This window comes from Sycon ciliatum, chromosome 3 (assembly GCF_964019385.1).
Source record: "Sycon ciliatum chromosome 3, ocSycCili1.1, whole genome shotgun sequence".
Taxonomy (NCBI): domain Eukaryota; kingdom Metazoa; phylum Porifera; class Calcarea; order Leucosolenida; family Sycettidae; genus Sycon; species Sycon ciliatum.
Genome location: NC_088645.1, coordinates 11,869,937 through 11,885,368, shown reverse-complemented (window position 1 = coordinate 11,885,368; position 15,432 = coordinate 11,869,937). Strand labels below are relative to the sequence as shown.

The 15,432-nt window shown below is 46.9% G+C and overlaps 2 protein-coding genes and 1 non-coding gene across 3 annotated transcripts in view; 2 read left to right on the top strand and 1 right to left on the bottom strand.

Moving 5' to 3' along the window:
* Positions 1–369, bottom strand: part of LOC135811437 (uncharacterized) — a 12,445-nt gene extending 12,076 nt beyond the window's left edge. The window contains exon 1 of the mRNA XM_065324674.1: positions 1–369. This exon is cut by the window's left edge and continues 582 nt beyond it. Within this exon, the coding sequence (XP_065180746.1) occupies positions 1–227 (227 nt within the window). The 5' untranslated portion in view covers positions 228–369.
* Positions 370–1,325: 956 nt separating this feature from the next.
* Trnal-cag (transfer RNA leucine (anticodon CAG)) lies at positions 1,326–1,409 on the top strand. Its single transcript has one exon. It is a non-coding gene; the product is annotated as a tRNA-Leu (tRNA).
* A 297-nt stretch (positions 1,410–1,706) lies between these two features.
* The window catches only part of LOC135811436 (solute carrier family 38 member 10-like), a 28,723-nt gene continuing 14,997 nt past the window's right edge, over positions 1,707–15,432 (top strand). Inside the window, exons 1-8 of the mRNA XM_065324673.1 lie at positions 1,707–2,073; positions 6,857–6,974; positions 7,871–7,916; positions 8,758–8,851; positions 9,541–9,681; positions 11,565–11,686; positions 12,059–12,161; positions 13,238–13,334. Coding sequence (XP_065180745.1) covers positions 1,978–2,073; positions 6,857–6,974; positions 7,871–7,916; positions 8,758–8,851; positions 9,541–9,681; positions 11,565–11,686; positions 12,059–12,161; positions 13,238–13,334 — 817 coding nt within the window. The 5' untranslated portion in view covers positions 1,707–1,977. The remainder of the gene's footprint in view (positions 2,074–6,856; positions 6,975–7,870; positions 7,917–8,757; positions 8,852–9,540; positions 9,682–11,564; positions 11,687–12,058; positions 12,162–13,237; positions 13,335–15,432) is intronic.

Genomic DNA, 15,432 nt, shown 5'->3' with positions numbered 1-15,432 from the left:
GCACGCAGCTCGCTCCACAGCGCTTTCACGGCATCGCAGAGGGTCTTCGAAACACAGTCTGCATCAGCATCAGCATCATCAGCGGCCACTGGCGCAGACAACACTTTCACGGCTACCGGTTTCCGATGCCACAGCCCTTCCAGAATTTTACCAAATTCTCCCTCTCCAACCGGACGACCTTTGTCGGAAAATGCGAACCCTTCCAACTCCCCCTCTGCTGACGCCATCCTCTCCCAGTGAGCGATCTTCAACGTGCCACCATCATATCAAGGACATTTCAACGTTCACAAACGCACCCTTCATTCATGGCTTCTCGCACAACTCCTCCCTGTCCGTGTCAGGGAGTTGGTCTGATGACCTTTACTGGCTTTATTTATTAGCGATCGAGTGTTTTGACTGAAAAGTGCAGAAGCACATTTTTTCACCGTGTGCTTGCAGCACGCGCTGCCTGGGGCTGGGTTCCCTAGCCTGGTATACCTGGTATACCGGTAGGCGCCTGTACATGACACTGATTGTAGACCTACAGCTACAGTCATCACGGTCATACAAAAAATTGTAGTACTCGCTCATGTCTCGCTAGCGCTGCCTTTGTGTGTCACCAAAATGACTCACCATCACTGGCATCAGGCATCATGTCACATAAACAGATTCAGGACAGTAGTACAGTACATGGTATACCGGTAGTAATACCGGTATGTCAGTGTGTAGGTGTACTGTGCATCTGCCTGTACTGTCCTGTGTGACCTGTGACTTCTGTGAAGTAATGTTCTGTCTGAACTGCAGTAGTTTTGTGAGTGTTGCTGCATCGCTTCCTCCGATTAGTATGGGAAAAGTTCATGGAGGGCATTATGATAATTATTATTATTATTAGGCCAAACTAAAGAAGGTGTGTGGTTCGACTCACCCGACCGACCGTACAATTTCAGCCCGACCGTAACTTTTTTTCGGCGGGCTGTCGTGTGACTGACGTACGTGGACTGAACACGTCCACGTCTACGTGCTGTGCGGCGTGAGTCTGCGGACGCAGGCGGCTCCTATTGGACTTGACTTGTAGTTGTACTGCAGTGCAGTGCAGTGAGTGGTACGACTGCTGCCTTTGTGCTGGTAGTAGAGTCTACTCGATACGCGTATACAGTGTATTTACATGTACTAAAAAATATATTAAAAAAAAAAAATCCGCCCGCCCGCCCGTAAAAAAAATGTCCATGTTAGTCGAACCACACGTACACACCTTCTTTAGTTTGGCCTTATTATTATTATTAAATTTTGAATAGAATGCTGTGTGCCTACTTATAAATCTTTTTGCACCTGATATTATCGTAAATGTCAGGATGGCCGAGCGGTCTAAGGCGCTGCGTTCAGGTCGCAGTCTACTTCTGTAGGCGTGGGTTCGAATCCCACTTCTGACACTAGTTTTTTTCTTTATTTCGATCGAGCGGGGTTTCCCCGTCGTCTGACTCGGTGTGGTGACGTAAGTCGTTTCTACGCGGTGGGCGGATTTCGTCACAGCATGCTAGCACTAGCAGTCACCATGGTCACGTCACATGCATGCACAGTTTCGAGTGAAAAATGTTAGGTTTTTTTTTGGTTTTCGGTTTGAACCTCCCTGGTTTCGGCGGATATTATTGTTGAACTCATTGCAGGAAGTCGGTATTTTACGACTTCCTTTTTTTGGGTCAAATCAGAGCAAGACAAACAGTGAGAATGTGAGATGTTGTTGTAGTCTTGTTGACGAAAGAGGTCTTGAAATCGTGAGTCTAACTCAGCTATTTTAGTGTTTTCATCGAAGCTGCTCTGTTTAGTTCGTTCGGCCATTGGCCTTACATAGTTCCAGGAGCCTTGCTCGAGACGAGCGCTTTTGTGTGCCAATCGTAGCATAGATTCAAGCGGCATGGAATGTTGCTGAGAGAAATTTATTTTCCAGTGTGGTGACGTCTGGTGCTTCTGGAACATAGTGCTCGCGTAGAAAGGTGGTGAATGACTTCGACAGAGCCATCATGGCCGTTCGTGGTCAACCTCTCCAACAGCATTATTGGAGTGAGCATGCTAGCGCTTCCCTTCTGCATGGAGCAGGTCAGTGGATGCTGGGGGGATCGTAGATATAATTATTATGATTGCATGCTCACCACGATCCTGTTGAAAATTCGTTCGATCATTGACATCAAATAGAATGGTGAAGAAATTGGACTTGTCAGACTCGACATGTATTTTGGTAATCCCATTGTGCGGGTGCATTTCTTACACGCAATTTCTCACACGTGGTGTTTAGGAGAAGAAGATGTGTTTGACGGTTAGGCTTGAGTGCTGATGGCACATTCCAGTGAGCAGGTGGCAGTCGGCAGTTTGTGCCCCGAACTGCTCTAGTACTTCATACCCGGTAATACACGAGTGATGTGTATAGTGCTGTGAAGTACCGGTACACCTGATCATGCTGTCCTCCTACAATCTGCAGACACACAGGGGATTTGGCCATACAGATCTACCCTCGTTAGTACCACATCCCTTACAAGACAAACCTCATTAGTAGACAACGATCAAAAATCCCCTGACGCCTGAAATGGGTACATTCACGTCGGGGTAGTAGATACTACTCGTTATAAGACACACAATTTAACCCTCTCCCCCCCCCCCCCCCCCCCCCCCCTGGGGTTATCTACCACTACTACTAGAGAGTAGACCTGTGCTATGTTCTGTGTGATACGCTTTGCTCATGTTGGCGGAGCAGTAGCATGACTTCACATGCTCACGCGCAGCCATCCGTGCACTGAAGCACAAACTGGTTGAGAAAACCAGCGTGCCGCTGCGCGTGCCTAGATGTAGGGTTGAATCTGGGTTTAGGCACAGGGTCAGGCAGTTATCGCCCAGATTTTTACTGTGCTAGTACTCATGGTATTGTATTGTAGTTGCGATATGATCACAGGTGTGATCACAAGTGTGATCCCAGGTGTGTAGCTAGCTGTAGCCAGGGTGTAATTATAAATATCTAGTCTATTCCCTGACTGCCTGTACAGTATTGTCGTTGGGTGAGTGTTCATCTTCATACACATGAATTGCTTTATATGCACTGTAGAAAAAGGGCCATAGAGTTGCATCGATTTGAATACTAAAATGAATACTTAAAAATACTAAAATGTGTCTGACGGTGCATCTGTGCTCGTGTTGTTGTGATCAACAGTGAGGCATAATGTTGAGCCCGTGCTGTGGGGGGTTGGGGCTTCACTGGTCAGTAATGTGTACTTCTGCCGGTACAGTATCACCATTACCAAGAGTACATAACCCCAAGAGTGTGCAACTGCCTGCGCAACCTCTGTACATAACAGCAAGAGCCAGAGTGTGCAACGCCTGATCCAGCTGTGCATAGGGTCTTGGTCGAGCGTCATAGTACCGTACACTTCTCGACCAAGACCCTATGCAGAGCTGGATCAGGCGTTGCACACTCTTGTACTCTGGGGGGGGGGGGGGGGGGGGGTATGTACTCTTGATAACAGTGCTGCGATGGCAGAATTTCACAGCACCTGACATGGTTCGAAAGGTTACTTTGGCAAACAGTGCAAATTGACCACAAGAGAGTTGAACTCCCCAAAAATCAGGGTTGCATACAGCCCTGTACCTATCATGCACAGGGTGCAACAAATATGTACGGGTTCGTCACGTGATGTGAAGTTCTGGCGTCGGAGAGACGCAGCCCCCATAGCTGAAGTTGCACACTCTAGGGGGTTATGTACAGTGCTGGCAACTGAAATCCGAGCGGCGCGTTCACATTCTACCGGTCTCTGTTTCGTAGTTTTACAATCCCGTGTTGGGTCTTTGCGACGTGAGCGCACCGCCCAGGGGTCGGGTTTCAGTTGCTAGCACTGTACTCTTGCCGTTACCGATGCACAAGTGCCTCAGAACACAGAGCCAAATGTGGCGTTGTGACTATGGATCTGCTGCTTGGTGGCATGGAGCACTAGCGCTGTTAGCGGCCTTCGCCTGCAGCAGTGTAGGATCTGTGTGATGCTGTCACTATCTGCCTTATATTGAACTAATTGAAGTGGCTGAGAGGCAAACCGACCATACGTGGCAGGTGTGTGCACACTGCACAGATCGGGAGAACTTCCAGCTTCCCTTCACCATAATCTCGGACGTTTAACTATAAGGAACACATTCCTAAATAGAGGATGTGCAATGCACATCCCATAGTACGTTTGTCGCTCAAAGTTCTTCTTGGGTTTCTGTATGCACTTAACCCTTAAATGGGCATTTTGTCACTCAGCTAGCTCCCGTATAAGGCAGATTTGACCCCATTGCATTGCCCCTATAAGGAACATATTCCTAAATAGGTAATAAGAACACCTCTGCTCGTAAGATCCTGTAATCGGTGTACTATGTACCTTGCATAACATGGCACATTGCTCACTGAGCAATACAATCTTTCCATTTTCTTTCTTCTGTTTTCTTTTTCAATTTAATCCTCCCTACCCAATCTCCCTTTGGTGCGTCCATGGAGCTATGAAGCCGAGACCTCTAGTCTGCGGAGCTTAATGGGCCCCACCACCACACTCCATCATTCACCCCAGTGTCTGGAGATATGTGGATTTTGTAGAAAAAAACAAACATGCGTGAACAGGTATTCCGCATGTCCCTGCTGCACTGCATGCACAATGCTCCGAGTACATGTACATTGTATAAGCAGGTGTGGTTTATGTGAAGAAAACTCACCCGGGGAAATCAGGTCCCGGGCAGCGTATTTTGGAATATGAACATGTTTGTATGTTCCTGGGATTACGGTGTGCATGCAGACTGAGTGGTGAATCACGTTCTGCCGTGTATGGCATAGCGTTTAGTACACATTAATACAGCCAGCCTGGCAAATAACATACTTGGGTATAGCAACAACTCGCGAATAACAACACTATCTTCAGACCAAGTAGCCACTTGATCACATACTTTTAACCTCGCAAATAGCAACACTATCTTCAGACCAAGTAACCTGTTGATCACATACATCAACCTCGCAAATAACAACACTATCTTCAGACCAAGTAACCTGTTGATCACGTACATCAACCTCGCAAATAGCAACACTATCTTCAGACCAAGTAACCTGTTGATCACGTACATCAACCTCGCAAATAGCAACACTATCTTCAGACCAAGTAACCTGTTGATCACATACATTAGCCTCGCGAATAGCAGCGCGTTTCTCTTGGCCGGGCGAGGGTCGTTGTTCGCAAGGTTGACTGTAAACGCTGTTGTGCTTAGGCATACCTGTGTGGGGTGTACTAGCACTATAGGGGTTTGTAAAGTTACCAGCTGCTGCTAACTGCTGCCAGCTGGTGTGTGAGCGGGCTGGGTTTTCTGTCTTAATCCGTCCTAGCAGTCGGGGTTGGTCTCCATGTTACATGATGTGTTCTGTATAGTGCTTAATTTTCGATGTAATTTGAACCTGAACTTTATGTCACCTTTGGTAGAGAAAGTGGTAGTGGGATTCCTACGGATGCGGAAAACTCGATGTGACTGGGTCTCACTTGCACCGTGTTTTTAGAGAAACCCAACACTAAATTTAGGTCATACCTGAAAAAGGCACTCTCTTGTGTGCTATAGTTGAATTGAAATAATAATAATAATAATAGTAAATGTAGAAAGGAAAAGGACATGGATACGAGTTAAGAGTACCGCTCCATCACTGTAACCAGATACTATATACAGTCAGAAAGTGCAACAACTAGGCACAAAACTGACAGAGTACTGAGACATTCGACGTCCTGTCGTATCCAATGTCCTTTTCCTTTCTACATGTATTATTGGCTCAACATCCGAGTTTCAAATAATAATAATAACTTTATCAGGATGACCCAAAGGCTGACCGCCTAAATGCCAGACAACATTTAATTTCAAGTTACACTGGAAGTGTTGCAGGCCTCTGACACCTGGAGTTTTGTATTGTTACAGTATTTGGGATTTTGGGCAACGTAGAGTGGCTTGTGTGAGTGTTTTATTACGAAGACAAATACTTGAACACTTCATGTACAAGCCCAGCCCAGATTGGCACTTTGCGTTCTGAGTCTTTGTAACACGGAATGTGCATACAGTACACAGCTTGAGGTATGGGCAATTGTGTCCGTGTGTGTGTGTCATATGTTATGTTTAAGTGAAGTTGCTCACTGTCTGAGCGCCGTAAATCACCTGTGGCCCAACAAGCAGTCTACTGTTGTAGTACATGTAATACTGGAGTACAGTGCTAGTAGCTGTTGGGTATGTGTAGTACAATGGCTCATGAATATATAAAATAAATAATTTAAAATAAACACGAGTACTGAGCCAAAATAATTGGAGAAAGAAGTGGGTTTTACCAACACCTGTAAATCAAAACAAACGCCCCCTCAGCCTGTATTTGTCTTCGTCGTGTCTACCTTCCCCCTGTGGAGATTGTTCCTAATTATTATCCTACCAGGCAGATGCTCAGATGTTGAGCCGGGGATTCATTTGTAGGGAAAAACCTTCCCCTTCCGGGCAGTATGGCTGTTGTTTTGCGTGTTATAACATGACATGTGTTTGAGCTTGGTGTCACGTCGTTGCATGTCACGGTACTCCTTGCCAGTTTGAGCCTACAGTCAACTTTGCTAATAACGACTGCGGATATAACGACAATTCGCGAATAACGGCAGAAAGTCCATGCCCAGAGCAAAGTCCCATCTAACCTATATACATATAATGAGACTTCGGGTATAAGGACACTTTTCTGATGCCTCGCCGAGTGTCGTTATACGCAAAGTTGACTGTAATTGTTGCACTTTCTGGCTGCTCTGCTCACCATCTTCTTCAATTCTGTTGCTGCTGTTGTTGTTGTCATCACCGTTGTTTTGTTCTGCAGTGTGGCATTCTCCTCGGCTGCATGCTTGTTCTGGGCACGGCGTACCTGACACGACTCTCCTGCTTCCTGCTCCTACGATCGTCTCAATACGGCCGTCGGAAATCCTACGAAACATTAGGTGAGTTCCCTATGTGATGACGTTGTCGAACGAGAGCGCCCAATTCTCTGCCTGCGCCGAATGTGGCACTGTTATGCACTTCGTTGCTTTCTCTCTCTCTGGCCCTGCCACACAACATGGCGATCTCCCATCAGTACTGTTGACTTCTTCTTAGAATGTACATGTATATCAGTGGGGGCACAAAAGGAGGAAGGCGAAACACAACACACTCATTATCGGTAGTGATGACGAAATCGAAGGTGGAGACAGATCACAACGACCAATTAGGGACGAGTGCTTACAAGACACCTGATCAAAACCGAGACAACGAGACCGCGAACTCTCGCTCCCAGGCCAGACTCTTACAACGTATGCTCCACTCATTCAACGCGTGCGCGACACTCGTTTGGCAATCACTCGCGTGCAGACGGAGGCAGGTTCTCACACTCTCTGACATACACCTGTCCACTTGATGTGCGGACCGGACCCCATTCTCTTCTATTCTAGCCTTAGTGGTCTCATCAGCGTAGCACCTCTGTAGACTGTAAAACCGGGAATTTTCGGTTGTGTAATATTTTCGGTATTTTCCAAAATCAACAGTTCGGTACCCCAGTTTCCGTACCGCAGGCATGTATGTACATAGATTTTGGGTGCGTTTTATTTTAGGTAAAAAATTACCTGTACCGAAGTTAGTTACCGAAAATATAATTACCACTTCACAAACAAGCGCGAGTGCACGCATACCTTTTTGGAGTGAAAACCATGCGAAACACAAACTTCGCGGTAACATCTGCCGAGATATTTGCCAGCCCAGACGCGATAATCCATGCGAAGTTTCGCTATGCAAGACATCTCTATTGTCTCCTCGTCGATTTTTCCTTCAATTGTTCTGTCATGTCTTTTCTTATGGTCTACAGCGGTTCATACGTTCGGACCAGTCGGGAAGTTATTAGTTGAGCTCAGGTACGCATCTGTCTGTCTGTCCATCTGTCTCTCTGTCTCTTCGTCTGTGTTCGAACTTCCTAATCAGTGATTGTAGTCCAAGCAGTGCTATAGCTCTGTACCCTGCTGTGAGAAGTGCCAATTGAAACACCCTATGTTCTTAGTGCTTGTAACCGCACTACTGGCCTGCTAAAACTCACTAACATAATTTGTGAATGCTACGCTAAATTTTATTGTCAGTGTCTACAACTTGGAGTCATGTTGCTGGCGTGATGAGGTCGGCTCTTTGAGTACTGCCCTGTTCTTCCCGAGTTTTATCTGTTCTTGCGAATGGATTTCCAGTACCGTTTCACTATTTGATTGTACCGTAAAATCCCGTCAGAGCGCCCCTACCTCCACCACCCTTTGAGTAGGTCCAGATGGGGAGGGCCTAGGGGCGGATGGGCGAGTCCTACTTACCGCATTCAGTACTACATGAAAAAGTACTCACCCTACGAAAACTGTTCGTGCATCTCGTACACCGACCGAAGTTTGAGAGCCAGGGGTCGTACAGACCCATCAACACTCAGGGTTTGTGCGATCCCTGGTCAAGAGGGTGGGTGCTGTTGCGTACATTTCCAACCGGGTCGAGCACTCGACTGCAGCACAGTACGAGTCGTACGGCATCGCAGAGTCATACAAGGATACAATCAATCACTTCCCTGACAAGAAGTCAGGGAGGGGCGGATGGGAGAGACGGGGCGCTCTGGCGGGATTTTACGGTATTGCTTTTCGATTGTGCATGAAGTCTGCCCATTGTTTCTTCCTTACATGTTCTCTTCTTTCTTCTCTCTTTCTCTGTCTCTCTCTGTCTCTTGTACAGTATGATTGGTCTGCTTCTGGGAACATGTACTGCGTTCTTTGTCATCATTGGCGATCTAGCACCTGCCATTGTTGCCAAAATCTTCAAAGTCCAGGTGCGTGTGTCACTGAGACGATTGTGCTTGCTTAGTAATTTTTTCTGACATCCGCTGCACTGCTCCTGTTCATGTCTGGAATGAAGGTTGTTGCCTTCATCATGGCATTTGGGATCTTGATTTCTTTGTCCAGTTGACAAGGACAGCTCCCACACTCACCTTCTCTCGCTGTTGAGAATTGTGCTGCGTGCAGGGCTTCTGGCGAAGGGACAGTGTTTCATTGCAGGCAGCCCTGTCTTGTGTTAGTTTAGCACCTTGTTCAGTGTGCCACTGTGTGTGTACTTGTGTGTGTGTGCGTGTGCGTGTGTGTGTGTGTGCCGGCGAGGACTCAGCTAACACTACCCTGCTGCCAGGCTCATTGCAGCGCATGTGGCAGATACTGCCGATCAAAGAGGGGTCAAAGAGTTTCCAACTCCACAGCTGCGCAAAGTATACCCGAACTCTCGTTGGCCGCTAGCCTGCGGAGCGTGCTGCGTACCGTATTCAACGACCTATCCCGTGTCTGTCGCCCCCTCGCATGAGGGGACATGTGACCGTTTTACGGCAATGTTCAGGACAGGACAGGTGTGTGTGTGTGTGTGAAGATTAAGAAGTGTGTATGTGTGTGTCTGTGTGTGTGTGTGCGGGCATTTGTGTACGTGCGTGCGTGCGTGTGTGTGTGTGCTTTTATTGCTGGTGTTTGTCTACAGGAGACACCCATGCTGAGAGCTATGCTTCTCATAGTGGTGGCGATAGCCATTGTGTTACCGCTGAGCTTGAAGAACAATATCAACGCCTTGACCAATTATAGCACCGCTTCTCTTATCTTCTATGGTGTTTTTGTTGTTTTGGTGAGTTTTACGATTGCAATCGGGCTTGGAGAATGATCTTCACGTGAAATTTACTAAAGTTAAATGCTTTCGAAATTTTGTTACTTTACAGCACTGCATGTGTCTTGACATTGGTAGTGGGGTGAGCATGGTGTGTCCAGTGTGCTTAGGTCGGCTAAAGTGACATATCGGAAATGAGGACCTTGGTTGGTTGCCTACTAAGCTTCATTGTAGTCTCTATGTGACGATTCGTCAGCAGTTAGAATTGCTGTTTCCAGCTTCGTATTGCTTACCGTATTTCCGCGCATATAAAGCCATGACGTTATAGGTGAAACATCGCTGTTTTGGACCAAAGTTTTGGAGAAAATAGCCTCGGTTTTAACGCCATGGCGCTAAAAGTGAGAGACGCGTACATGCAAAAAACGGCAGAGTATGAACTTCGAGTACTCGTATGGTGCCGTTGCACTTTCATGTCGAGCATCCATGTACTTTCAATTTTCCCTGAAAAGTTCAAATTGTGAACCTATTGTGTACAAGGTGGCATACAACCTTGTGTGAAGGTGTGGTGGCGGTATGGCATGTGACAGTGGGGATGGGTACATGCAGGGAGAATCACCGCTGCTGTAGGTTCACTGAAAGAATTGAACTCACCTTTAACGCCAGATGCTACTTCCTCCACATTGAATTTTGATCACTTAGAACGCCATGGCTTTATAAGTGAGGGTGGCCTTATATTCGGATATAGCGCCATGGCTTTATAAGCGCGGAAATACGGTATTAGTCACTCACTATGGAAGGAAGGGTGGTTCTGAAGAGGACGAGGATTGTCAATGGCGTTGGTGAATGTAAAATCCTCTTTCCACTGAGTTGTTCGGCTGCTGTCTTCGACCTTGTGTTTGATTTGTAATGGATAACTGTTATTCGTTGTGTCCTAATAGGCTTAGCTGGGTGGTGTTTGTTTTTATTTGCCACCTGGTCAACATTTCCAGTGTTGATTATGCGTATTCACAATTATCCTGACTTCAAGTGTTTTATTTGCTCTATCCACGCAATGGCACGTATTCATCTAAAAATGGCGGACGCCCACGCTGCATACATGGTATGGGCGCACGTGAGCCACGCTGTGGGGACACTTGTTCGATTTCGCATACAATGCGTGGAAAAGAAGTTTCTCTAATCGCTGCTGCTGCTCTTTCGATTTAGACTACTGGTCTTCAAGGTATACAATAGTAGTGACCCAACGAAGTGGAATTTGCGGAATACAACGTTCGAGACGGCTCAACAAGTCAAGAGTAAAGTGTGAATTTACTATGTACGCAAATGAGAAAACCTACTTGTTTCCCAGCGGCGCTAGTCACGTGCGCTTTCAGTGAATACGTGCCATTTCACTAATCCAGTCAAAGAGATACTTCTCATAAGGTATCAAGCGTTTTTAGTTTTGTGTTATTAGTTTATCCAGGCAGAATCTACTGGCATATCTACTGTCACATGCCCTACACATCCTCTGTGGACAGATACTAGTTTTGCAGTTTTACATCTTTGATGGTTCGGTTGCTGTTGCTGTTGCTGCTGGTGTTGTTGCTGCTGCTGTTGCTGCTGTTGTTGTTGCTGCTGTTGCTGTTGTTGCTGCTGTTGCTGCTGCTGCTGTTGCTGCTGCTGTTGCTGCTGCTGCTGTTGCTGCTGCTGCTGCTGTTCTTGCTGCTGCTGTTGCTGCTGGTGTTGCTGCTGCTGCTGCTGCTGTTGTTGCTGCTGCTGTTGTTGCTGCTGCTGTTGCTACTGCTGCTGCTGCTGCTGTTGCTGCTGCTATTGTCACTGCTGTTGCTGCTGCTGTTGCTGTTGCTGCTGCTGCTGCTGCTGCTGCTGCTACCTGTGTTGTTGTTGTTGTCCTTGTCTTTTTGTTTTAGATATTTTACTTTTCTATGCCCACCCTGTTCGCTGGCGAATGGTCGGGCCAGATAGTGATATGGCGGCCGTCTGGAACGTTTGCCGTCCTGCCCATTCTCTCTCTAGCTTTCAGCTGCCAAGCGTACGTACTCGACAGTTTTAAGTGGGCAGTGCCACGTTCACCTTTTTTTGCTGAGTTTTTTTTCTCGAGTCTGAAATTAATGATCATTCTTGCTTTGAGCCGTGGACAAGATACTCTTCTGGATCGTTTTGGGTTTTGAGCTGAATTTCTGGAGTTTAGAGCTATGGGGGCTTTCTCTTGCTCTGTGAGCTGGATGTTTAGTTGTTTGATTATTATAGATGTTTCTCCACGTGACAAATAGGAACTATTTAGCGCCGTCATCTCACCCTATTCTACTGTAACGATGGTGAAATGGCATGCACATTTGTTTTGTGTTTCAGTTTTTCTCCGCCCTGTCTCTCCCGTCTTTCCACGTGCTCATTTCTATTGCAGGCAAGTGTTCGTCTTGTACGATTGCCTGCAAGATCCGTCCGTCAAGAAGATGACGACTATAGTGAACTCAGCTGTTAACCTAGTCACCATTATTTACATTGTGGTGAGTCCGAGTCAGCTGATTGCCTGCACTTCTTTATGCTGTTCCCCAGGTCCAGGGTACATTGACCCAGGTGCAGGGTACATTGACCCAGGTCCAGGGTACATTGACCCAGGTCCAGGGTACATTGACCCAGGTCCAGGGTACATTGACCCAGGTCCAGGGTACATTGACCCAGGTCCAGGGTACATTGACCAGGGGAGGGGGCCATACTGTAAAACCTCTTGTTGTGCGCAGATTGAGTAAAACCTCATGTAGATATTTTCACCATGCATTCTTTATGATGTTGTGTGCCGTACGCAGCGATTTCCAGGCTCATGGGAATATGTGAATTTTTTGAGAGAGGCAAGAATGGAAAGGCAGACAGTGCATGTACCTGTCTAATAATATGGTACTGTAGAAGCCATATACATAACGAAGTGCTAACTCTAACGAGTTAACGAGGAGAAATCTGTCGTTAAAATAGAAATCGTTATACAGAAATCGATACATATACTGTCCTATTGAGCGTTGAGAATGAGTGAGAATCGTTACCTTTGGTACGCGTAAACTAGTCAATTTTGGGAAATCGTTATGTATGCGCCTCGTTAGAATAATGGCTTTTACAGTATTAGATAAACCTTGTTTTGTTGAAAACATTCTGTTGGTTGACAGCATGTTACAATGCGGCTTGTAATATGCTGTTAACCAACAACATGGCTAATAATCCGTAATTCAAGAATTTCCCCAGCCATATTGGGGTGAATTGAAGCCATTAGTAAGGTGACGGGTTCGAAAGAAATCAACCCAATTTGCTCTCAACCTGTATCAATTAGTACATACTGTCATGGGTTCACAGCCTTACCTGGGTGTCTCCTACCTGCAGTTGTGCTACTTGTAGATCTATACTGTGCACGGCGCTGTGGCCAGGCAAACGTGTGACGTTGCACCTGAACCTCTGTACATGTATCTCATGCTCCCAGTCACGTGTCGCCTTCTTTCTCTTGTGACTCATGTCTGTCAATGAGAATCTAGTGTGAGTTTGTGTGTTCCTCGTTTGTTTTTTTGCTTTTTGTCTTGCATCTCCGTGTCGTTACCAGGTTGGTATATTCGGTTACATCACATACTACACTGGCGTCAGTGGTGACGTCATGAACAACTTTGCACCCGGCATCCTAACCCAGACGCTCAAACTCGGTAAGTTTTCCGCCTGGTGCAGCCATACTTAGCCCTGCAGTATTCGATACCACAGATAGCCATGACTCTGTACATGTATCATACTCGGCAGTTTGCGGGTTTTAGTTGTGGAAGTAACAGTTGACAGTCCGTGTGTGTTTAGGACGGTTTTGATTATATTTTTCGTTGCCTATTTTTCGTTGCCTACTCTGCATTCGTATGCGTATTTAAATAGCACGCGCTCGTTCTTCATTCTGTATTCCATTTGGCCTAAGCGAAGACTACCCTTGGCGATGTAAACGCGAAAAGGCTGATGATGATGGATAGCCATGAAGGTTCGAGTTACACAGCTTAATTCAGCCTAGGTCCATTGCCAACTTGTGTTGCTCTGGATATTATAAACTTTCTTGTGACTTCATTGTGTGTGCCAAAACCAGTGCTTGTAATGCCACTTCATTAGAAGAATGATGACGTAATCGCAATGTGTACCAAACCCGTGCTTGTAACATCTCTGTATACAAAAACAGATCACATGCTGACGTAATCGCAATGGTGCAATGACGCCATCGTGTGTGTTCCAGACCAGTGCTTCTAATGGCACTGTATTATTCAACATCGTTCGAATGAGGACGTGATCACGGTGACATCAAGCCAATGCTTGTAATATCGCTGTCTACAAAACAGTTCAAATGATGACCAAGTGATGACATAATCGCATGATGCTGTTATACGGGTACTCAAATGATGACCAAGTGATGACATAATCGCATGATACTGTTATACGGGTACTCAAATGATGACCAAGTGATGACGTAATCGCAGGATACTGTTATACTGTTACACGGGTACATTCTCGGGCACTCAGTACTATTTTGGTGACCGTGCAATGACAGTAGCTATAAAGTTCTTGGGCTTGAAATGTACAGATTTGTCACACGTTTTCCAAGACGATAGCAACACCGTATGATGATGACGTTGTCGTTACGCTACACAGTTTCAAAGAAGGCAATCGAGACAAAACTGTGCACACAGGCACGCGTTTGTATTTATTCCCTTGGGTCAACTACAGCCTCGACCTCTCTAGCTTGTAGAAAGTCTTGTCCAGACACCACATGTAACTTGCGGACAGTAAAGACAAGTAGTTAGTTGCAGCTATGGACTGAGGAGACATCATCGATGGCCTCTACTGGTGGAGCTGAGCTCTCCTCTGGAATGGGGTTAGCCTGTAATGGCTGGGCTGAGCTCTCCTCCGGAATGGGATTAGCCTGTACTGGCGGGGCTGAGCTCTCCTCTGGAATGGGGTTAGCCTGTCCTGGCGGGACTTAGCTCTCCTCTGGGATGGGGTTAGCCTCTACTGGCGGGGCTAAGCTCTCCTCTGGAATGGGGTTAGCCTGTACTTGCATAGCCGAGCTCTCCTCCGGAATGGGATTAGCCTGTACTTGCGGGGCTGAGCTCTCCTCTGGAATGGGATTAGCCTGTACTTGCGGGGCTGAGCTCTCCTCTGGGATGGGGATAGCCTGTACTTGCAGAGCTAAGCTCTCCTCTGGAATGGGATTAGCCTGTCCTTGCGGTGCAAGGCTCTCCTCCGAGATAGGGTTCGAAAATCGTTGGGCTTCTAACGCCGAAGTCCACTGGACCATGTTTTGGCTTGTCGCACCCCACATGTCAGCAGGTGCGAGTGTAGCTGGTGACTTGGGAGCATGTGCAGGGCTGGATGGAGCGAGACCGGGATTTCCAGACTCAGAGTCCGGTTGCCCGCGTTCCGTTTGCGTGGGGATGCCGACCGTTGGCATGGAGATCAAATGGGCACGATGCTTGAAGACGCTGAGTCTGGAATACCCTTCCAGTTTGGGTTGTCCTTCGTTGCCGTTCATTGTGGGATCAGTTTGCCAGGTTTTCCAAGTCACCATCCTACGCCGCTCTGGGTTGCTGCTGTTCAAACAGCACGTGCTGGGTGGGGCAGGTGCATCAGACGGCTGTGGTTCTGTCTCGCGCACGGTGGCTGAGCTTGGCTTGGATACCGTAGGTGCTGCTGTTGCTGCTGCTGCTGCTTCTGTTGTATCTGCTTCTACCGCTGTTAGTTCGGCATCTTCTGCGTTTGTTTCTGCCGTTGCTACTG